Raw genomic sequence first — 25,892 nt, 5'->3', positions numbered from 1 at the left:
TGATAAAAAGTGATAATATAAATAAAAAGTCAAATGCACAAAATTATATTATTAAACAGATGTTTATCTCCTTATACAGCTTAATCAGATGTGTTTTCAGATATTTACTACTTATGCAATTTTAGATTTAAAAAAAAAATCTGGGTTTGACTGGTTGTTACAGGTTTTTCCCACTTTACAAACGTATAGTAGAACCCTTGTTAAAAGAAATTTGATGAAGATTTCACTTTCTTGCATAAAAGCAACAATCAAAAATACTATTTAGCTTTTGGTTTATGCAAATGAAGAAAATATAACTTTTCAATACTTATTTAAACTTTTCCAAAGTTATGCAGATTCCGAACAGTTTTGGAAGATATTACTGAATGAAAATAAATAATAATAATAATAATTAAAAGAAAAGGGAGGAGAGAAAAACAAGAGGACAGAAAAAATTTAGGACTAGCAAACAGAAAATGTAAATGCAGTAATCTCATGGTTATAAATAAGATATCAATATGTGACTTTTGCTTTCTTTCCCCTATACCTTACACTCTGTACCTGTAATTTAGTTAGATTTAATAATACAGTTTAACGCACCACCATCAAGCTTTCCAGTGTGTTTTCTATCTTCACACTTTTGGAAAATGGGGATGCATAACGCATAGGTTATTTCTACTGATATGGATAGTATATTCAATGCATTATTTTTGCTTTATAATTTCCAAAAATCCTTTCATTTTATAAACCTACCTTGAGAGACTGAAGAGTTCCACCAAGAAAAGCAGTTGGAGCCAACAACGTTGGTGGAATGCCAGCCATTGGTCCAATTTTTGATGTGCACAATTGAGAATTCAAAAGAAAATTTACAAGAGCTTGAGTTTCTGAATCCTCTACATACACTAATGATTCAGGCTTGTGGTCAATTTTATATGCCATCTCACTACGACTGAAAAGTAATTAAAGCTAATAACATGATATGGTTTTAAATATATTTTTAACTATAAGATTTTAACAGAAAAATACTTATTTAATTATTAAAAGGATATACTTCTAAAACATATAAAAATAAACCTCAGAATAAAAACAAAAAGCACAAAACTGATGTGCTTAAATAATTACTGCACATCATGCAAAAGACAACATGTTATAAATAATATTAATTTATCTTCGTTAACAGTAAATTATGACAATTAAACCATATTATTTCAGAGAGCAAAAAGGATACCGTTTCTTTTTATTGAGAGATGGAAAATCGTCTTGACTAAGACCCAACTTTTCCAACCATGTTTCTGGTTCATCATCTTCAATATCATCATCAGATTCTTCTGTTGCTCTAAAAACATAGTTTTTTTATAAAATATTTTTACATTTAAATATACTAAATAAAAAAATAAACAAAAATGTATAATTTATAAAATAATAAATATGTTGAAAATTAAATAGGAACTTTAATAATTGACATAATTCAACCTACTCAATTTATTTTCAAGCATAGTATGGTCCTCCTTTCATTGGATCTAAGTTAAATGGTTATAGCTTCAAACATGAAATTTTGCCTCATGTTTAACACCTGGTGGTGCAGTGAGTTGGTAGTAATGGTGTTTTGAATAATTCTTGCATTTATACAGCAAGTATAAATTGGTTCTATGCAGAAGGTCCACAACTGTGGTATGTTTTCCTAAATCCAAGTCACTGAGTTTTCTGCCCCAATATATTAATTGGGACTTTCCCATTTATAGAAACCTCTAAAAAAATAGCAAAATGTTGTGGCAAATGATTTGTTTTACACCCATAACAACTGCTTTTTTTCTCTTTTGCTAAATAATGCTATGATTTGTTTTCTATAACATATAGATGTATAAATATACAAAGTGTATATCATATTTAGTCGCATAACCTTTAAATCATTACACGTGCTTCATTTATTAAATACAAATAAAGCAATTTAAGTGCACATATCACAACTCGATCGCGCAAGATTTTCTCACTGAACTCATGAGGCATCCATCTGGAATATTTAAATACCACAACTAGTTTCTGAATAGGCTCCAAAATGGTTTACTGAGCTGAATTAAACTTTTCCACAATCTCCAATGTTATCAGAAAAAAATCTTGCTTCACCATGGTCTTGACAATATTATCATTGATCAAAGATGGCCGTCCAGAGTGTGACCTTGTCATTAAGGTCGAAGTCGTCTGCTTCAAATATTTTGAACCACCTTCTGCATGTTCTATCCAAAACTGCATCCCCACCAAAACACTGTCCATATACATTTTGACATACTTCTGTAGCATTTCTTCATTGATGGAACATGTACAAAATATAGTGTTGTAAACGAACTTTATGGGTAACCATGTTTACATGATGACATCTCAATAATGAAATCAGACACTTTTGTTTCAGTTAATTTAAAAGAGTAGATATTTATAAATGCAGTGATAAAGAAAGACAGCCATACATTTCTAAAATGAACCTCCAAGTGTGTTGAAACTTAAAATAAGATTATTGGACAGAACTTTGCGGTAGACCTCATACAAATATTTTTCTTGTTTTGATGGACCAGAATTTCAGAAAGAAATGTCTGTTTTCTATCATATCAAGAAATGGTATAAGAAATTTCAGGATGAAACCTGCCTGTGTACAGCTCCTCAAATGGGATATCAGTTAAAGTTACAGCCCCTTTAAGTCAACTACACACAATTTAGAGTTTGGCATCTTGCTATCTACAGTATCAAAAACTTTTTATTAAAAGACTAAAATATAAACCCCACAGGCTCTAACTGTATGAGCATGACAAGGTGTGCATCTTAATTTCTGAAATAAAGTGCAAGGGGGTTCACAATTTCTCTGACTAGTGCAGCATTAATGATAAGTTCACAATTTTGCTAACTAGTACAGCATTAATGATAAAGTAACATTCTAACTGTCTGGAAAGGTAAATTCTTACGTGTATATCAAAGGGACTTAAACTCCCCGTTAGTTATAAAACATGTACAAGAAACACTTAACGATTGCAGAATTTTTTTGGGAAAAAACTAATACGGATTACTTTTCCTCATTATAACGAATAAAAAAGGTGTGGGGTGCTCTTGATAAATTCATAATGTTAATGACCTATAACCTTTGACAATGTAATTCTTTATGAGGTTTAAGTACTTAAGTGCCTACACGTCAATAATTCATGATATAAAATTGTAGATAATTCAGTAAAGATAATTTTTTAATTTATTATTCCTATTAAATTATGCAATAAATTATTTTTCTACTTTGAGTTCATTAATTATTTTATGAGTTTTAAATAAAAGTTTATTTTATAAAAGCTCTTTCTCTCTCCCCCCTTTTTTCAAGTGTTTAACTTTTAAAATGTGACAGTATAACAGTACTTTTCATTTGAGGATTGGTTTGGTTTATTTGATCATGGCAAAGCCCTCAAAGAGCTATCTGACTGCCTATGGGAAAGGATGCCTTCATGGAGAACTTTCTAAGGGAAAGCGGCTCATATATGTGTGTTACACATGAGGAAAACAATGAAAACGGCCATGCAGCCAGCCCATTTGCGGGATTCAAACCTCGTACCAAACTACCAGTATTTAGCAACTTTACCGCTCAGCTGCTGGTGGATTTTGGATTTTCATTTGATGGAATCTGAATAATTGCTTTCATTTCTTAGTGAGTTAGATAGAAGTTCTTAGTGTCTGAAGCACAATTCCCTGCATTGATATGCTGAAGTAGAATTTCAATGACATGTGCAATGAAACTAAGCATGTAAGCTGAAAGATTTTAGTAGAAATTTCTGTGTGTCATGGTTATTGGGGAATTCAAATAAATGGATAAATGGCCCCCAATCTTTGGAATGGATGATACCATAGCTGAATGAAGAGAGTACTGATTACCTCTTTTAAGTCAATTATCAGCTGACTACAACAGACTTCAAAAAATATCTCAATGAAAATTTGCAAGGTGATGATACTCTAAAATAGTGGCAACCTCAGTCTCTAGAACTAACCTCTCATAAATTGTTCCTCTGAGGATTACCCAAGGATACAGTTTCTGCACTCTACTCCCCTGATAATCTCGACGACTGTGTCTGGATATTACAAGATTGATGTTTTTATTCCCTCTCATGCATTGTCATGCATGGAAGTGATACTGCATTATTACGAGGGCTATCCAGAAAGTAGATTACGTTTTGGAATAAAAAAATAAACAAAGTATAGGAAACAAATTTTATTATATACAGATGAAAGCCACACTCAAATACTACTTTTCTACATAGTCACCATACAAATTAAGGCATTTATCGTAGCGATGTACGAGCTTGGAAATTCCTTCGTCGAAAAATTCGGCCGCCTGCGCCTTCAACCACTTCGTTACCTCTTCTTGCAGCTGTGCGTCGTCATCAAAACGCTGCATAGCCAGCCACTTCTTCATTGCTGGGAATAGGTGGAAGTCGCTCGGTGCCAGGTCGGGACTGTACGGCGGATGAGGAAACAACACCCACTTAAAAGATTCAAGAACTTTACGAGTGACATTTGCCGTGTGGGGCCGGGCGTTGTCGTGAATCAACAAGATCTTAGAGCTCAACATTCCTCTGCGCTTGTTTTGAATTGCTCTTCTGAGTTTTTGGAGAGTTTGGCAATACCTTTGAGAGTTTATTGTAGTGCCTCTTTCCAGGAAGTCCACCAAAATTACACCTTTTCTGTCCCAAAAAACAGTCGCCATCATCTTCCTTGCCGACATTGTTTGCATGCATTTCTTGGGTTTTTGGGGAGAACTTGTGTGCCCCCACTGCATTGATTGCAATTTCGTTTCACAGTTCACATGTTTCACCCATGTTTCGTCACCAGTAACGATGCGATCGAGTAAAGAGTCGCCATCCTTATGGTAAGCGTCCAAAAAGTTCAACGCTGCAGCCATTCGCTGATTTTTGTGGTCCTCTGTCAAGATTTTTGGAATCCATCTTGCACAAAACTTGTGGTAACCAAGCTTTTCGCTGATGATTTCGTGCAACAAACTTCGCGAAATTTGTAGAAAACTCAAAGAAAGTTCCGTTATTGTGAAATTTCGATTTTCACGGACTTTAGCATCGACTTTTTCGAGAAGTTCGGCGGTCACTATGCTGGGTCTCCCACTTCGATCTTCGTCGTGAACATTGGTTCGGCCATTTTGAAATCTTATGACCCACTGACGCACTCCACCTTCAGTGATAATGTTGTCCCCATACACTTCACGAAGCTGCCGATAGATTTCTATCGGTTTACAGTTTTTTGCAGTCAGAAACCTTATTACTGAGCGCACCTCGCAGCTCGCGGGATTTTCAATTAACACAGACATTTCAAACCAACCATCACAGTATCTGAACGGAGCACAGCACGAACCTCTCACTAGCACGGCTAGATGCAGACTGAGCTGCGCAACGCTCTGACCCCAAGACGGCCGCGCTAGCCCCGCCCCTAGCGGACACAGACGGAAACGTAATCTACTTCCTGGATGGCCCTCGTACATATGTGCCTGTCATATTAGCAAAGGTGTGGCATCATACAGTGTACGAGTGTCACGTTGAACCTGTTTAAAATATGACGGGGGGGGGGATCTTTATGTTTACCTCTATTTCAATATAATAATATATTTATTTATTATGAAGTAAAACAAAATATGAATAACTATGTTTTTCAAGTACTATATATGTTTATTTAAAGTAATTAAGGAAAGAAAGTTACACTCCGAAATGTACTATACCTGTCATTTCAACAGTTGCCTTCTTAAGTATAACCGAACTGAAGCCTAAACTCAGGATATATCTTTAAGTACATTCAAACTCAAACCATGAACTGGAAATATTATCCTCTAGTAAATGAAGACCATTTATTTCTATTTATCATGGTTTAAATTTTAATGTACAGACTTATGGATTTAAAAGATGATAAAAATGAAAAAAGAAACTCAAACTATTCTACAACTGTACTATTTTTGGGAAAGGAAGGTAACACATTTTATTGCTAGTGCATGTATGGGGACCATTTTGTAATTAAGTTCTATAAGGCATGAAGAGAGAAAAAAATAAAGAGAACAATTTTATTACTTTCTACTGTGAATTCTACATGACCTCACCTTTCAAATTAAAAAAAAAAGTCAAAATACATCGTTAAGGTGTCATATAACTTTACCATAGAAAAGTAAATCAGTGAAAGGTAGTCACTCCATAATTAAAGGGTATTTATCAGATACTACATGTTACTATTCCCATCATTTTTTTCATCCTGAGCATCTGTTAATTTTTCTTAAAACTTGTGGTAACATTTATGCATAGCATTATTACCCATTCATATTTTTTGCATTGCTATTACACAATACATGATGAATTTCAGCTGCATTGTAATCATCTGCTTGTAGATATTTGCATTTAATTTGTGTGAATCTTGCATTTGGTTGGAATGTCAATTCAATTAAACACCTTTATAAGAACTATATACAAATGGGAAAAGGATAATTAAAGAGCTGCTGAAACAAACAGTATTATATAATATGCATTTAACTTTTGCATAAATGAGGTTTCCATTTCCATGCTTATCAAAATTTGATTAAGAAATACACCTCACACATCAGTAAATGAAGATATTGCTTGACACGGATAACTCATTCCCAGTTCAAAAATCTTTTACACGCAGCAAACATACATTGAAAAATCAATTCACATAATTTTGTAAGAGTTTTAGGAGAAAGGTTCATAAAATCAAAATTTTATAGTGACACAGTTTTAAATTTTAGTAAAATAAAGATTTATTAAATAACATGAAATATTTAATCAAAATTAAAATGACAATTAAGAAAAAAATTTAAGAAGGGCAAGCAAATTACAAATAAAGTGTTATATTTTTGTTACAATGCAATTAAAATTGCTAAAGCATATTTCAAACACTAATGTTTTGCAATAAACACTAAAAACTGATATTAATACAATTAAGCAGCAAATCAAGATATAAAATGAAACTTAATAAGCTTAAAAACTTAAGGAAATCTGAATTAAAATCATGATTTCAAATTAATACAATTTGTTATGCAAGTTAAAAATAAATAAGTTAATTAACCCTTTAAGCTCCTAAATGCATTTCAGAAAAATCAGTAGATGACTTCCTACATTTAAAATTACAAAATGATTATAAAGTATTCTCACTTGTTTTCTCCATTTTCTTCAGGATGAGAAGAATCAAGATTTTCATCTGTTAACTCACCAGAATCGTCACTTTTTTGACAAAGAGGCATAGTAAATGCAATGCCTATAATCAAATAATTGGCAATGAAATTGAAAATGAGAAAAATGCAGTAATATGTATACAGTGGATATGACTTGGAATTAACACAAAACGACAGTTATTATATTTCTGAAAATCTATACTGTACCCCACTGCTTATTAAACTTAGCCACTTATTACATTTAAATTTCCAAGAACTACAATAAATACATACTAACCAATAGAAAAAGCACGATTTAATTAAATTCAATAATCAAAAGACTCATTCTTCAGTGCTAGAATATCCAACTTGTACCTTTTAAAGCTTTCCATAGTTTGTTCATTATATGCGTTGTGGCACACGGCTTTAACATTCAGGTACGTAATACTTCAACAAAACAGGTTTGATCAAAAGTTTCCTACTCCTTGGTTTCTGTACATGTGAAACACTATTTTCAGTGTTCTTTTGTCCACATTTTCAGGTGAACATAAGTTCCTTAGCTTAGCAAACACTCCTCTACAGGCATTGTAAATGAGTAAGGATTCCTTTTTTAATACCAGCTGATAAGAGGTGGAAGTAAAACTTCTGTATCCTATCTTTTAAGGCAGGAGTCTCCAACCCTATGCCCTTTGGCACTAATGCATCTGTTGACAGTGTTACGTATGTCCACTTCTGTGCAGCTATGATAAAAAAATGACAAGTTTTGAATAAAATGTTACATAGCTTTTTTATAGAAGTAATTAAATAGAGAAATATAAGCATATTTGTTTAAAAGCTTATCTATAATTTTATATGGACTCAAAAGAAGTCCTGGGTCTGATTGGTATTGTCTCAGTCTGAAGGTATGTTCCTGGCCAGTTTGTCATTTTGTCCCAGGTTATTTGTTAAACATTTCAATTATTCACATATTAAAAATATGTTTAATGCCTCCTTGTACTACTGTACTATATGCCACTGTTCACAGATGGCACTATACGCAGAGCAAAACTATTTGTTCTAATACTGTGGTGCCATCTATAAAGTTGAATCTCCATTAAATTGGTATTTCCCTAAAATGCCATGTTATATTTTTTGCTAATTATATGCTCATGATTCCAGTTTACATGTTTCTCACTTTATTAATGGTGATATCTTCTACTTTTGTTTCTATACATATTGTTATTTTAATTCCTAAATGAGTGATTCAAGAAGCTGTAATTTTAATATCAAGTGACAAGAATTGAATCATTTCATCCATTTAAAAGATAAATTTGTTTACTGGTTGTGCAGTAGTTGCATTTCGGTGCCAAAGAAACAATGTTGAACATCACTTTCAGACGATTCATGCCACTTTTAATATGATCTATTCATTTAAATCCGAGGAAAGAAAAACAATAAATCAGTCAAAATCAAATTTGTTTACCCCAAAATCAGTTTTCACCAAGCCTGCGGTAAATAAAACGTAAAAATGCATTATTGCTTCTTTCAAAATTTCTCATACGCTCGGGGGTGGGGTGGGAGGAAGAAGGAGAAAACTGAACGGTTTCAGATTTTAAATTACATCCAAACAGGCATTTTTTAAACATTTCGTGTATTACATTTATTTATTAAATATCACGTTCATCGCATTTGAACCATTAAATTCAGTTCAACATCAATATCGCAAAATAGCTTTAAAATGAGCATATCTCTAGAATTTCCAATACAGAGACTCACGCGCCAGAGATAAAAATGTTTTTTCTGTACAACACTGCCATTGCTCGTTTTGAAATCCTTGATTTTGTTAATAAAAGATTCGTTAAAGTTTCACAAATAGGAAATTGATAATAAAACAAATTCTAAATTTCAAATTTGGTCTTCCACATGCCCATATTCGTAGGAGGATTACATCATTCAAAATTCGATGGCTCTATGTACTGCTGTTTTATCACAATGTGAGAAATATACATACATTTATGTAGATTTTTCATTATTTAATTTCTTCAAGTATAATGCAGGACTCTAACATTTGGTGGCAACAGTTTGAAAAGTGAAACAGACATTTATAGTGAACCAACACAAAATTGTAAAACAAAAACAATAGTCCTTCAGGGACAAAGCTCCTTTGGACTAAAAAAAAGGCTTTTCCAGGATGGTGAATTGACAAAAACCATTTTTAACTGCTGCCAATTGCTTACTTGAGGGATTTTCTAATAAATGTGAGATAATTTCAGTAATGCAAGTCTTGCAGTTGTCAGATAACAGCGTCACAAGAAGATCACATGCCATTTCAAAAGACATGCAAACACAGTTAAAGACTGACTGAAAAATACATGACTGGTTCTCACTACAATTTGGCGAGTCTATGGATAAATCAGACACTGTGCAGTTACCAGTTATGGTGAAAATAGTATTCAGTCCTTTAAAAGCAAATGCACTGAAAATATTACCTATGCAATGACGAACAAGAGGTGATGATATCTACAGCATATGCAAAGTCGATAAATGCCTCTGCACAAGCTGTTAGCGATAACAATAACCACCAATGGGACACCAGCCCACACAGCCAATGGGCCAGCCAACAAATATTAACAGGTTTATTGTCCTCTGCAAGAAAGATAAACCCTTAACAAACTTATGTCATAATACTGTATCATTTATCAGAAAGATTTGAGCAGTAATATATTGCCCTTTGCAGATGGCATGAAAATACTAGTTACAAGAATAATACATTTTTTTCTGAGCCAACCCTTTACGACAGTTAGAAAATTCAGAAGATTCTGATCCCATTTCGTATACTAAAGTACTCTGGCTCTGTAAAGGCAAGATTCATAAATTTAATTTCAGAAATAAAAAAATTATGTCAATACAAAAAAACAAAATTTTGCTGAGTTAACAGACGGTGGATTTAGGTTTTCTCATCAGGCATATTTGAGAAATTCAGTTACTTCAAATAGGAGATGCAAGGAAGAGACAAACATATAGCTTTAATGATAGGGTCTATTAAGTTGTTTAACCCTCTTGCTACGTATCCCGCGATTTTCCACGGGCAACAAAGAAGTAGCAAAATTTGTGCAACTCGCGACTTCCACAGGGATGCATATTTTTCGTTTATTTAACTGTGCAACCCGTTTTTTTCCCGTTCATGATTTCATTTTGGCTTTTCTGTGATGTTTAAATATTTATTCATATCTGGGTTAACAAATGGCATTAGAAGTCCATATTTTTTACGAAATATACAAACACATTTTGCACCCTTTTGCACGCTCTTTTTGAAGCTCAAAGATGTCTGTAGTTAAACTCTCAATCACATGAGACTAACTGCTCAACATTTTGCTAGATATATATCCCCCATCAAGAAAGAAACTTGTAGACACTGTGCTGTTTGTTTCTAAAAAAAGAAAAACTGGCAAAAAAATTCTCAAAGAAACGTGTATTTGGTGCAAAGATGGCGAGATAGGATGCCTTGAGCCTTGTTTCGAAGTTTATCATATTACATTTCATTTCTAATAAATGTTTCCTAAATATTTTGCATATTTTCATTAGTACAGCCAAATACCTGAAATCCGCATCGATTTTCAAAATATAAACATTCAGTTTATAGGTTCCGGAAACCACAACACTGATTATATCACACAACACTGAAATATCGAAGAAAAAATACTTACTGAATAATGACGTCATAATTACCGAATAATAATGAGTCATGACAGAAATATAAAATTATTGCCATCATGGTAAAATTCCCCCCCCTAATCTGCATCGAGGTAAAAAGGCAGACGATTCACTCAACTCTTCTTTCAAGTTCACAATTCACGTTGTTGTATTTTCTGAGCTTTGTTATTTCACGAGATTATTTAGTGCTGCCTTTCTTTTTTATCCGGATATTTTGTGGATATTAAGAAGAATTAAGAATATTTTAAATTTCAGCCCTTTTTAATACAATGACAGATAAGAAACACACTCATGATTTTACTACTTGCAATGTTGAAAAACATGGTTGATCTTTACAATATGGTAACTGGTAGTTTGGCGACATTTTGGAGGCGATAAAGGTTACTACCTGGGACTTTGGTAATAATGTGAGCAGTACTCAGTTCCGATTACGCATTATTTTGTGTGAGGGAAATGAGAGATCATGGGATATGTCATGTGATATTAATGGACGAATAACGGTTCTTTAATCGGAAAAGGGGGGAAATCGGGAAAAAATCTGGAAATTTTTTATTTGGCTTTATTCTGTGTTGTGTGAAACAGTCTTGGTTAATTCTTGGATCCCATGGCCGTAACTAAAGTGAATTCGAAATGGGTATTTAGTGGTATTGAAAAGGGTAGTAATAAATGTTTGTTTAAGGTTTAGCGAGATAGACATAAAGATAGAAGAAAAGTTTATCGGACACGTAATCAAGATTCTGAAGAAGATTAGGTAAGTTAGTATTTTTAATTATTTGAGGATAGTATTTTTATGCATTGTTCTAAATGTAAGGTGGAAAGGAATTTGGTATTATTGGGAAAATTGTTATTAGCAATGATTTAGTTTAAAGTAATTAGGATTGTAAGCTAATTTTTATTAATTTAATGTATGTGCTCATTTATATTTTAAGTAGTGTTTTTGAATTTAATTATATTTTAATGAAATGATAGTTATTTTGTGAATTTTATGTTTGTAGGAATTTGGTATACGTTTTAGTTGAAGTAAACGTGCATGGAAATAATTTAAATATCTGACACTACGTATTTGTAATGATTGCGGTAGGAATTCGTTGGTGACGTTTATAATATAATAGATGATTTAGAGGTAAAAGTTTTTGGATATTTTATTTATTTTATATGTGGAAATGTTCATATTTGGAAAGGGTAAATACTTTTTCGCGATCAGGTAATTTCATATATGTTCTTTTTACCGGGTTTAAAGATTGAGAAAATTGTCATGTATTTTCGTGAAATTTTTCTAATTTATGAGAAAAAAGCAGTGTACATGGATATAGTGAAGAGTGTGCGCAATGCCATTTTTGTGCAATTCTGGGATGTTTTTTTAAGTAAAAATAAGTCGACGTGTACATGGTTTAGTGATATTTTAATTAAATGATAGTTATTTTGTGAATTTTATGTTTGTAGGAATTTGGTATACGTTTAAGTTGAAATAAACGTGCATGGAAATAATTTAAATATTTGATACTAAGTATTCGTAATGCTTGCGGTATGAATTCATTGGTGACGTGTATAATGTAATAGATGATTTAGAGGTAAAAGTTTTTGGATATTTTATTTATTTTATATGTGGAAATGTTCATATTTGGAAAGGGTAAATACTTCGCGATCAGGTAATTTCATATATATGTTCTTTTTACCGGATTTAAAGATTGAGAAAATTGTCATGTATTTTCGTGAAATTTTTCTAATTTATGAGAAAAAAGCAGTGTACATGGATATAGTGAAGAGTGTGCGCAATGTCATTTTTGTGCAATTCTCGGATGTTTTTTTAAGTAAAAATAAGTCGGCGTGTACATGGTTTATGTGTATGTGTTATTTTGAAAAACGCGTAAGGAGTATGGTATTGTGCACTTTTTCCCAATTTTGCAGTGAATATTTGTCATGATTAAGCAGTTTTGTTTGATAAAATTTCTAGCATAAGTGTAATTCGGCTACCAGATTGTTGGAAGAAGTGTTCAGTAGATAAAAAGAAAAGAAACATGTCTTTACTTCGTGAAGACAAAATGGCTTCGGGGAAAAAAAAATAGAGGGTTGCTGTAGGAGAGTTGGTTGCCAAATTTTCGCCAAAAAATCGCCAAGTTACCATAATAAGATTAACCAAAAACGTAAACACGTTGACAGTAATGCAAAAAGTGCAAATTCTGCAAAAGATGGAGGCAGGTGCTACTCCTCGGTTTAGAGCAAAATCATATGGAATTGTGACACGATTGCGTACAAGCTGTTGAAATTTTACAGCAACAGTGATTCTAACACCGGAATCCGAAAAAGGAAATCTTTGCATGAGGTGAAATCAGCAAACCTTGATGCTGTGTACATATAATACAATGAATAATATAATCAATTTATATATGTAATAATAATAATTTAATGCATATAATAAGTTATATGATATTTTAATTAAACATATCTAATACACCTTATTTTGCGCTTTTAGTCTGAAAATTATGATTTATCCTTTCTGTCCTGAAATCCGCAAAATCCTAAAATCCACACGACCTCTGGTCCCAAGCTTTGTGGATTTCTGGACTTCTACTGTATATACGTTTTACCATTATATTTTATAAAATAAATCATAATTTAACCAAGCTTAATTTTCAAAAATTTTTCTTTTATATGATTATTCTTCAGTTTAAACTTTCCAACAACCTTTTTTTATGAGCTAATTCTATACTGGGGAAAAAAAAAAAACTCTTACAAAAATTTTTTGTGTATTTTCACTCTAAAATATATGTAGATTTGAAATATGTAATAAAAAATTATGCAATTTTCGAATCTATTTTGATAAAAAAATTACGTGGATACAAGACGTTTTACTTGGTATACTAAATGAATACAAGTCACACAAAATTTATAATGCAGATGAAACTGAACTGCATTACAGAGCACACATTAACATTTAAAACTGAAATATCAGTTAACTTAAGAAACTGACGGAATAAGTTACAACGTGCAATATGAATCCAACAAATATAAAGACAGCCCTAGTTATTGACAAAAGCAGCAACAAGAACTCACGGTTCACAATTAGTACTTTTACTGATTTTCTTTGAAGTGGAACAGCGAACTGAAAAATGAAATACAGTACAAAAATGCGGACTCATCGGGACTTCAGTGATTCCGGATTAGGGTTTTTTCCGGATTATAGATCATCAATTTAAATCTGGCAAGATGGCACGCAGAAATTATAAAATTAAAAATATGAAACAGTAATTTATGAAATAAAGAGCAATTATAATCTAAAGGGTATTAAAAAAAACCTCAATATTTATTTGTTTACTTTATTAAACATTTCTTTCAACGCGCGCATGCGTAAAGCATACATTATGCCTAGTCGAAATTTGAAAATTGCATCTAGAAAACTATTTGATGTGCATTCGTGATATTTATAATGACGAGGAATTTGATTTAAATCTTATCAAAGACGGAGTACATCAAGATGAAATACTACATTTAGTAAGGAATTATACGCCGAATAAAATAAAAACATCTGCCCTGAAGATGAGGATAGTGCTGACAGATCAACTTCCAGTTCATTGCATACCGCGACATCCCCCCCGCAGAGCAGTGTGAAATTAATAAACAGATTTTGGAATGGTTAGAGAAACAAAGGATATACCTTAATCAATTTTTTGCAGCAATTCCACCTTTTATTTGATGGACATCGAAACATGCTTTCGCTTTGTAGATCCTTTGGTAGTTCCAGAAACCGAAACTCTTTTTTTTTTTTTTTTACATAATCGAAAATTAAAGCGTACTTTTTACAAAATTGCTCTAACAGTCTGCAAAAAATAATAAGGCGGACCCAATTAGAAGATTAAGGAACAATGCAATCTGCAACATTAATTGAAATAGATAATTAGATAATTTTAGCCTAGCTTATACCGTCCATTATAAATTAAATGCGCATGCGTAAACACATTATGTGTTTATGCATGCACAGAAAGTTTGTAGCCTTAAGGTCCGGATTATAGATCATTCCAGATTAAAGACTTTGTATTAGCTTTACTGATTAGATAACTGTGCATCACACACCATTGATCTCTTTCTGAAAAATAATTAATGTCTCTTCCTGCAAATACAACTTCTAAAATTCAACCTTTAATTTTAGGGTACGATGAAAGCTTTCAAATGTCATTCTAGAAAAATGTTCAGTAAATGATGAACAGAATTCAATTTTATGAAAATACAAGCACCTGGAAGTCAATATCGCTGCCAGAGGCCATGATATTATAGCAAATGCAGGGGGTTAATCTTTTAAAATCAGTTAAAAACTATTTTTAAAAATATGGCTTATATGCTGAAGAAACCTCACAGGAATTGCAAACTATAACTAATGTTTCAGATGCTAGTGAGAGAAGCTATGAAAACCCATTTTCAAAATACATGCCAATTCACAACAATATTGAGACAATGTGTATAAAACCTGACAATGAAAGTGTTAAGTACAGCAAATTCTAAGAAATCTTCTTGAACTGAAAAGTGTTGATTAAAAATACCATGAAAAGTTTTATGAAATTGTGAATACAACTGAGAAACTGTTGCTGAATAACACGAAACAAATACAGGTAGAATAGTTGTTTGTAAGAAATGAAATTTCATCAAGCATGTAATTAAAAATATTTTAATAAATACTTTTTAAATAAATTAAAAAATTGCATACACAGTTTAATTTTAGTATTAATTAATGAATTAGTCGCTAGTTAAAATATTATTTGAAAATTTTAAAACTGACATTACGGTTTGTAATACACAAATTGTTGTCTATTAAACTCAGCCACTTAATAAACTCAAAAACTTTTGGAATAAAAATGATTTTAATAAGCAGTGGATACCATACATTCACACGTGAAATAAAATTTTCTCAATGTTCAATTTTGATTAACTATAATTCATACTTCAGAAACAAACTACTTCCCCCAAAAAGAATTCATCACTAAAATATGAATCTATAACAAAAGTAAATTAAAAAACTCAATGAAAAAAACTTAGTTGCTTAAAAGTTAAGATGTAGTTAAGATGTTGAACATCAAAGAACTAAGAGCAATTAAAAAATCAGTTTTCTGCTTTATCATTAGTTCCCAACATAATCTAACAAAGTTTAAAGAAATTATGCAAATTTTTACTAACAATTTTTTGAAAAAGCTACGATAAACACCTGGTTTTTTTGCCGGATGGTAACTTCAGGCAACCAAGAATAATTGGCCAGCTTCTGGCTTAAACAGCTGGAACGCTTAGCATCATCTTTTCTCCTTTTTTTTGTCGAAATTTTTAGTTCCAGCATATTTAAAAAAAAAATCTTTTTTTTGGGGGGGGGGTGACATTTTATCTACTTTATTACTCCTTTTGCATATTACTATGAATTATGTTCATTATCTTTGTATCTACTTTATAATTTCATCAAGATTATAGTTTTTAAAAATTAGTAATTTTCTGCATGCACTGCAAACTATTGCTTCATGATATGAAATAATGTTTTATATTCATGCACTGAAATTTTAAAATAAATATTATAAGAAGCCAGTGAGATATAAATTCATTTATAGTTAAGTGGGGAGGGGAAGAGAGGCTGTCATGAAAATAAGCAGCCAGTGGGATAAGCTAGGAAAAAATATTTGGTCTTGAATGTATTAATAATAAGTGTTGTCTCTTTCATCAGTTCAGGAAACTTTCAATCACTTTAGTTGATCCTTAAATTTGATTGGCAACAGGTATTGCAAAATGATTGAATCCTTATACCGTCTGTAATCCGGACCTCAAATGCACAAACTTTTTTTTTGTATACTTTAAGCATTCACATTTAATGTCACGCATGCACGCTCAATGTTTACGCATGCGCGTTTAGCACAGAAAACGAAGCAACTTAAACAACTTACATTGAAAGAAATGTTTAATAAAGTAAATAAATAAATATTAAGCTTTTTTTATAAATTTTGATACCCTATGAGATCATAATTGCTCTTTATTTCATAAATTACAGTTTCATATTTTTAATTGTATAATTTCTGCACGCCATCTTACCAGATTTAAATTTATGATCCATAATTCGGAAAAACCGTTAATCTGGAATAGCTGAAGTCCCGACGAGTCCGGATTACAGACTTTGTACCATATTTGGTCTTAAATGTTTCTATAAATTTTGTACTCAAAGGAATGGAACACTTCTATAACTTATTTAAATTATACAGCTTTTTAAAACATCTTTTATACTATTTAATTTAAGGATTTAAACTCAATTACATTGAACAAACTATATTTACATTACCTTCTTCTTTCAGAGCTTTTCGAAAACCTTTTGTAGTCGGACTAATTAAAGCATGTATCACAGGTACAGAAGCTGCTCCAGCACATCTAAAGAGAACTGTAAATGTTTCAGTACACATGTAAAAGTAAGGACATTGAAATAATCTCACCAACTGATATAAAGAGCGGAAGCTATCACACCTGTAAAATAAAGATACATTACATAATTTTTCAGGGCAAATAATCAGTTACAATAAATAAAAGACAGAGACGCAGTTTTATTTTTTAACACATAAAATAACCTATTTTCAAATAAAGATTATACACAGTAATGCAATACACACATTGAAACAAAACGTGTATTCTTTACATTACTGAATAGAATTCATTTTAGCATACAGAGCAACACCACACTAAATAAAATTAAGCAGGCCCTTCCTGCTTTTGTGCTCAACTCTTCAATTTTTTGTTTGTAAACCTGTTTAATCATCCATATAATGATGATTAACATTAAGCTAGATACAAAAACATCTATGAAAACTAAGTATCAACATATATAAAAGAAGTATTTCATGTTCACTGTAGACTGACTGAACAGAATTTCATCTGAAAGAATTACCTATATGAATTTTTTATGAAGTATGAATTAATCTGAAAGTTAATAATATAATCTATAAAAGGTTATATTGCCACAGATAACCCAATGCAGACACCATCAAAATGGCAGCTATAATGCTAAAATGACACTGCAATGATTTTACCTTGTTATGCTGCTGTATTTTATTCTATTCTTTTTATTATTCTATTCTACATTAAACTGATTTTTAATTTAAGATCTCGCTAGACAATTTGACTTAACTTTTATTCCATCGATAAAAAGATGAAACTAATTTTATTTTGTTGAGGGAATCAATCATTGAAGGTTAAAATGTGTTTGCAACAAGTCAAAAGTATTTATATTACTTGTGATTAAAAATTCCATATATCAAATTGTATATTGTTAACCCTTTCAGGACAGGCGTCCCATATACGCAATCCCTATGAACATCTCCTACAGCCGGGCGTCCCATCCATGCATTAGTAAAGATCGCATTCAGAGGACGGGTGATGTGTATATACATTTTAAGGTGGAACTTTTTTCTGAAGGCCACCAGATGGCATCCTGTGTCCATTACTTTTGAAATGAACAGTTTTAGGTTCCTGACCTTGAGTTTGATATATTCTGGTTGACTTTGGTATTTTACTCATCAGCTGTTCGAGGGTGGGGTGGGGGGAGGAAAGCGTAAACAGAGGTGGGCTCTTCTCTGCATGCTAATGAGTGCTAATGAAAACATTCTCGTATCTGATTTATATCCAATTGCATTTTTTATTCTATTTTTTCCTCTACTATGTATGGCAGGGATGTCAAACTCATAGGTACACTTGGGCCAAACAAAGAAGGTTTAACTTTAGGCGGGCCGCAAAAAAAAAAAATCAATATTCATAGAAACGTAGATTTATTTCAAATAATACAATAATAAACATATATATATTTATATAGAAAAGAACAAGAAAAATTTAATGTTTACGTCCTGATACTTGACATCTTTTCTCTGCTATTATCTTTCCTATTTCGGGAGAAATTTTGTTTGGAGTGATAACTTTCAACGCTGACCCAAGGTGAGCATCATTAATACGGTTTCTAATAGGAGACTTATTACCTTTCATGACTGAAAATAACTGCTCGCACCGATAAGTGCTACCAAACATGTAAATAATTTCATATGCGAATTTTCGAGTATTTTCAAACCTAGCGTTCAAGCATGCCCACTTCAATGAATTTTGCTTTCAAATTTGAGTTGCATTGAATCTCGATCACCTCCATTTGCATATGGCTGGCTACTGAGTCAATACTTATTGAGAAAATCGAAGAAAACAAAAAAAATTGTCTTCGAGGGAACTAAAATCATTAAACCTCGTTTCAAATTCAGTTGTTAAATTTGCAATTTTTTCTGCGTATTTTTGATACGAACAAGTATCATCTAAACTTGATTTATTCATGCTGCACATCGGGAAGTGCGTCAAATCTTCATTTTTAAGTTGTTTTTCCCAAAGAACTAGTTGACATTTAAATGCTTTAATTATGTCAAACATGTTCGTAATGATATGATCTTTTCCTTGTAACGATAAATTTAAATCGGTTAAGTGTTTGGTCATATCAACCAAGAAAGATAAATCTTGTATCCATATTGGATCGTAAAACAAACTTACGTCTTGATTTTTGGTTTTTAAAAACTGACATATTTCTTCTTTCAAATCCCAGAATTGTTTGAGAATCTTGGAGCAAGATAACCAACGTACCTTGGTATAGTAGGACAAACCCGAATATTCACTATCTAACTCACTTAAGAAAGCAGTGAATTGATGCTGATTTAAACCTCGAGATCTTATAAAATTTATAACTTTTTTTTATATATAACAAAACATTCTCCATATTTATTACTTTCATGCATAGAACTTCTTGATGTATAATACAATGCATATGATGAATGTTTGAACCGTGAATTTCACTAAGTTTTTTTCTTAGTAATGCTACGAAGCCCTTGTTTTTCCCGGTCATTGATGGAGCACCATCTGTAGCTACAGAATTTAATTTTGCCAAAGGTAGATTGTATTTCTACAGAAGTCCAAAAACACAAGTAAATATATCTTCTTCTGTGGTAGTACCACAGGAGAAGATATATTTATGTGGTATTAGTTCTAGTAATTCCTCAAAAATGTTAAAATTCTTGGCACAAGAATGAAGAAACACTGCTAATTGAGCTTTGCCACTAATGTCCGTGCTCTCGTCACAGGCACTGGAGAAACTTTCGAAACTAGATGATTTTGCTTTGATCTGATCACTTAAATTCGCGGCTAAATCAGTAACTCTTTCCGCAACTGTATTTCGAGACAATGAAATTGATTGAAAAGCCTTCACATTTCCAGGACAAACAATTTCTCCAGCTTTCATTAGGCATTCCTTGATGAAATTACCGTCAGTAAAAGGCTTCGAATGTTTAGCTATCAACTCGGACAAGACGTAGCTTGCATGTACCGCCGCTTCACTTTCTTGAAATACTTTACTAAACATGGACTGTTGCTTTTTCACTCCTAACTTGAGCTCTTTCAACTTTTCTTCTCTCATTAATCCTTCGTAATTGTTATATTTCGATCTGTCTTGTTGGTAATGACGTTTAATATTATATAACTGTGGTACATTAATAGTATTATTACATATCAAGCAGATTATTTTATCTTTTATTTCACAGCAAAAATATTCTAATTCCCATTTTACTTGGAACATTCTATGTTCGTCAGCGATTTTTCGTTTAATTTTACTACCACTTGGTTTTGATATAGACATACTGAATACAAAGGGCTGGAATAAACACGGTTAACGTTAAAAAGTTAACAAAAATTTATTCTTTCCACAAGAGATAAATCAAAATGCTGAAATATTTCTTCAAAAATATTCTAACAATATCACAAAATGACAAACGTTTAGCAAATTCAATTCAAAACAGAGAAACTAATTCTATCTCACAGCGAAATCGCTACAAATCAATCACAGCATTAAGTAAACAAACAGTTCGCTAGAACTACAGCTACTACTGAGATGAGTTGTTTGTTCTCGGCTTTTATAAGCTTTATAATTAATTTCTCGAATATACTGGAAACATCTATAAATATCTGGATTTTTGTGGATGGCAACAGCAATTACGAGATATTTATTTATTAGGTATTAAATGCATGTGCTGTTCTATTTTTAACCTTCCAACGCAGCTGTCTTTTCAAAAATCGTCTGCGTTGCTAAGGCAACATGAAGCAAATCTAATTACAATTCTAAATTACAAAAACTAACTAAATAAATAACTATGAAATCTGTAACAATATGAATTAAGTAATAATTTATAATAAAGCAAAGTGCATGCACATGCATGCACCAATATATCGTACAAAACTATGATTAGAAAACTGAGACCATGAGTTCAGCCACATTCGGCTATCGGGGGATGCGTACAAGTTCTGAGTGCACGTGTCCCCAAGGTAGCTGAACGCAAGCTACTCACACGCATTTGTAATTTAAGTAGTGTATGTGTCAGCTCGCTGTGAGTAATCTAACAACACTGAATAAAATTATCGTTAATTACTTAGCAGTAAACATTTCATTTTTTTCTTCGTCGATATGTTATTTTATTATTATATATTATTATTTGCCGATATATTGGCCGGGCCGCAAAAATATTTGTTGTGGGCCGCGAGTTTGACGTCCTTGATGTACGGTCTTTTAGGGTTAGTGAGCGGAGTTTTTTTTGGAATAATTTGAATAGTGCTTCCGAAAATTATTTTAGAAGCTAAGCAATTTTTTAAGTATGTTTTCATGTAAAATAAAGAAAAAATGTTTTAACGGCCAATTTTAACATATATAAGAGCTCAAGTAATAATCTAAAATGATACAAAAAATTACGATGCTAGAAGCGAAACTTTTCTTTTTCTGATTTTTGTTTTAAAATTAGGCTTAGCGGAGCAAAACCTCTGTCCTGTACGGTGACTGCCTTCGATTCTCTTCCGTTCCGCACGAGTGTCTTAAATAAAGGTGCGCCGCCGCGAAAAGGTTAAACTAATTTTCGCAGATCCTACAGCTAATATACATGAATTTCTGAAAGTTAAACTATTGAAAAGCAGGATAAATAAAGATAATTTAGCTGATTACTAACCTGAATTTCAATTAGACAATAGCATAAACTTTCAAATATTACAATGAAATTTTGTATCAGCAAAATCTTTACACCACTTTTTAAATAGTTAACATTAAAATTTGTAAGTATCTTTTTGAAAAGATCTTCATTTTATCAAATTCATAAACAGTGTCTTATAACATTTTAAAGTGTTCAGTAGAACTATAATGATTTCTGAAAAGAACTGCTACAAATACTTCATATTAAATTAGACCTTCTGAAAACACATCAGTGGAGTTTCTGCAGAATGATAAATGGGCCATCAAGAAAGCCACCCGTTTTAAATATACATAATATTATAAAATAAAATATTGATTATAAAAAAAAAAAACCTTACCATGTTGAATGCAATATTTCTTGTGCAACAGAATCTAAAATGACACTGCAACTGGAAAAATGAAAGTAATTTAATTAATTAATCATAAATAGGCAATTTTCTGTACAAATAAAATCAGTTAAAATAATTTCCATGAAAAGTATTACTTGTTTTGCTTTACACTTCTGTTATTGACCCGAGGAAATAAGTTTAACCATGGAAGAGATGGATGCATCCAAACAAGGCACTGTTGAAAGAATTTGGCACCATGACTTGAATGTGTTCCAGACCTCTGCAAAAAGATTAAGAAAAGCAGATGAAAAATATTGATAACTGAATACTAAAGTAGGATCTTGATTAATCAACATACCATAAAAACTTAACTAACACTATTAATAATATATTATTATTTTTACAGTAACATGTATTTCACTTAACATACATCATTTACAATTAATGTTAATCTTCCAAGTGATTTACAATTAATGTTAATCATTAAATACATCATTTACAATTAATTTTAATCATTAATCTTCCAAGTGAATTATTAGGAATACCAACTCTCACAATTAGACAGATGACTATGAAACTAATGAAACATTAATTAACTTTTTTTTTTTTCCTGGAGTTTTTCTCCTTTGCTTAATTCAAACAAACAGTTTTCCTTGTTTAGTTCTAATGGAAAAATGCATTGCACAGTTTTGGTTAGTTCATTTGAGCAAGTTTTAATAATTCAAATTTATCTATGTTGGAAAGGATATTACATTTCTATAATTTGAAGCACAGGTCAATCAGCTTTTTGTTATAATTTTTCTTAAGGTCTACTAAGATTTGGTCATTACATTAAAAGGCTAAAGTGCTGATTGTGAAATTATTTAAAAAATTTTTTTCTTATTCTTTGCTGATATGTCCATCTTTTTAACATATTAATTTCATCTAAATTGCCCAAGTCAGAAACTCAACTTGAAGAAAAATACCAAAAGTGTTAATCGCATAAAATTATCTGACAAGTATTGTAAAAAGCCAAGCACTGATAACAGCTTCTGTGTCATAAATAACAATTAATATCTCTTCATATGCCAAACAAACTTTACCTAATTCTCATCAGATTTTTTTCCCTCATCTGTACTAATATTTCCCACCAACTACTTCCATATGCTGCAGCTGAGGGTGGGATTGAATGTCCACAGGATTCTCATATTAAATGTGCTGCAAGGAATTTGATTCCAATTGATTGATATCAAAAGATTTTCAGCTCCAATAAAATTAGACAGATAATTTTTGGCAATTAGACAACTACAGACAATTTTTTGGAGCTCTCTCCTTGCAATAAACTTTCTGAACCACAAAACAGAAACAATGTTAGACAAATATTTCATCACTTCCAAATTCATAGCACGATACACTACACATGTGAAGAATAGAATCAAAGCTTTCTTCCATGCATCTTGAATCTTGTCTTCAGGAACAGCAGAAGTGATTTCAATTTCTTTAGTTTTGTATTTTCTGCAATGAATGCATTTCGATAACACTTTCCTATTTTCCTTCTTTTCAAGATAAACAATTTCTCTTGAACATTCATAAGAATGCAGTGTACATTAGTATGAGAGGTATTTTCCATCAATCATTCTGGACCTTGCGCTCTTTCCGATTTCAGCAAAGTCTCGAAGGAACAAGGACACAAGAAGGCAAATCAGCTGGGTCAAGGTCTCCAGGTCCCTTGTTCCCACTACCTCTCAACTATGACCTAAATTTGTTACTATATTTTCGACAAATACTCTCCAATTATCATTCCGTATCCATGCTAGTATTGTAGAAGAGTCAATCGAATAACATCTTGATCCTTTTTTAAGTCCAGAGACTAAGTGCGAGTTGAAATAAGATGGGTTGCTATATAATATGCCATTAATTCCTACATGTTTATTAAGATTAGAAATCTTTTGATTTAAGTTACACCCCCAGCATGCACATACTGCTTTTGCATGTGCAATGCAAGGTGACCATTAAAACATAGCTTCATCTACAAAATGTGTTGTATGACCTTTGCTGATGCTGTTTATTCTTCATTATTTGCTTGTTGCAAGTAGGAAAATACTCGGGAGATGTAAAAATATCTTTGGAAAGGCATGATAATGTTAGTCTATTCTACTTCTATTCATAGTATTTCACAGTATTCTGTTACTTAGAAATGCGAACCTTTGAGGAGAGCTATCAGTAATAATTAAATGAATTAATAATAATAATAATAAAAACTGAAAGCTTTCAGGTTTTACATTACGCCTAAAGGGGCATTTTTTTGACATTTTGTGTATTACATTTATTTACTAAATATCACGTTCTTTGCACTTAAACCATAAAAATTAAATTCAACAGCAATATCACAAAATAATTTTAAAATGAGCCCTATGTTTAGAATTTCCAATACACAGCGCTGGAGATAAAATTATTCCCCTCTCTTATAGTGTTGCCACTGCTCGCTTTGGCCATTTAACCCAAAACTCATTATTTAATCAATCTAATGTTAATGAGATCTTTTGTCACTTAATCAAAAATTTGTTAAAGTTGAATATATGTAATATGAAATCAATAATAAAACAAATTCCAAATTAGGGCTTCCAGATGTCTGAACTGAAATCAAACTGTTACATTATTTTTAATATATTATCTCCATTTATTGCGGGGGGGGGGGACCATGCACTCACATTCTTAATCATTTTCTTTTCCAAGACTTTGAAACTTGCAACTTTTATATCTCATCAAATTTTCTGCTATGCGAAGTCATATTGAAGAAACGTTCATTGTCGTGAAAAAGATGAGACAAGCTGTTTAAAATGACCAAATCTAACCCCCCTTTCCTTCCAAAAAGTGTCATTCATGAATATGTTCATAAATTAAGTGTTAATTACATGGAACAATGGTCACATTAACAAGAAGATTTCTGAGTTTATCACATAAATGAAGTATTAACTATATAAACAAGAGCATTGAGCCTAATTAATTAAAAAAATTATAAAATAAATATGGCAAGCAAACATTTAATGCTATTAAAAGTAAGTGTTAAAAATTTAAAAGTCAATATAATTTATATAATGTATGTTTAAGAAGAGAAGAAGATAGTTCCAATTTGAACCTGCTGGAAATTTCATAACTTTCATCATTGGAAAAAAACAGAGGAATATCTGATTTTAATCAATGATTTTTTTTAATCCGCTGATTAAAATTATTGATTTTTATCACCTGATTAAAGCTATTTATACCCTGAGCAGGATTGTGCATATAATCTTTCCAGATAATAAATCATCATTTTACTTTAAATTTGAAATTGCATTTTATTATTTTGAAAATATATTAATTTTTTGGAGGGGGGATTATATATCATTTAAATAGTATAACATAAAAAGGGTAAAAATATTCAATTTAAACATACTCTTTTATCAGATTCTTCTGAATGCAAGCATCGAACAAAACCAACAGTTCCATTAACTTCTTCAAAGGTTCTAAAACTACCTCGGCTAGGGAAAGGTATCGGAGAGGTAAAACGAACTTTTGTTTTTAAGCTCCAGTCAACTGGAACATATCTGCACTCAATCTTCCTAAGTTGCTGAAAAGAAATATATGTTTCCAATAAGAATATTTAACCAAAAATCTCACAGTGAGTCCTTTTATTAATCTCATGTTGCAATACATA

The 25,892-nt window shown here is 31.7% G+C and overlaps 1 protein-coding gene across 4 annotated transcripts in view; it reads right to left on the bottom strand.

Annotated features, from left to right (window-relative positions):
- hd (humpty dumpty) overlaps window positions 1-25,892 on the bottom strand; it is a 73,478-nt gene that overhangs the window by 3,720 nt on the left and 43,866 nt on the right. For all 4 annotated transcript variants that reach the window (XM_085817604.1, XM_085817607.1, XM_085817605.1 and 1 more), the window contains 7 exons: window positions 25,632-25,805; window positions 22,372-22,496; window positions 22,226-22,276; window positions 17,151-17,329; window positions 7,158-7,260; window positions 1,208-1,315; window positions 733-928 (listed from right to left, as the gene is read on the bottom strand). In XM_085817604.1, coding sequence (XP_085673730.1) covers window positions 733-928; window positions 1,208-1,315; window positions 7,158-7,260; window positions 17,151-17,329; window positions 22,226-22,276; window positions 22,372-22,496; window positions 25,632-25,805 — 936 coding nt within the window. The remainder of the gene's footprint in view (window positions 1-732; window positions 929-1,207; window positions 1,316-7,157; window positions 7,261-17,150; window positions 17,330-22,225; window positions 22,277-22,371; window positions 22,497-25,631; window positions 25,806-25,892) is intronic.

Source organism: Stegodyphus dumicola, chromosome 5, assembly GCF_044657685.1.
Source record: "Stegodyphus dumicola isolate Sdum_Otavi_A_Nest chromosome 5, ASM4465768v1".
In the NCBI taxonomy this organism is placed as follows: Eukaryota; Metazoa; Arthropoda; class Arachnida; order Araneae; family Eresidae; genus Stegodyphus; species Stegodyphus dumicola.
This window is presented reverse-complemented; position numbering and strand designations above follow the sequence as displayed.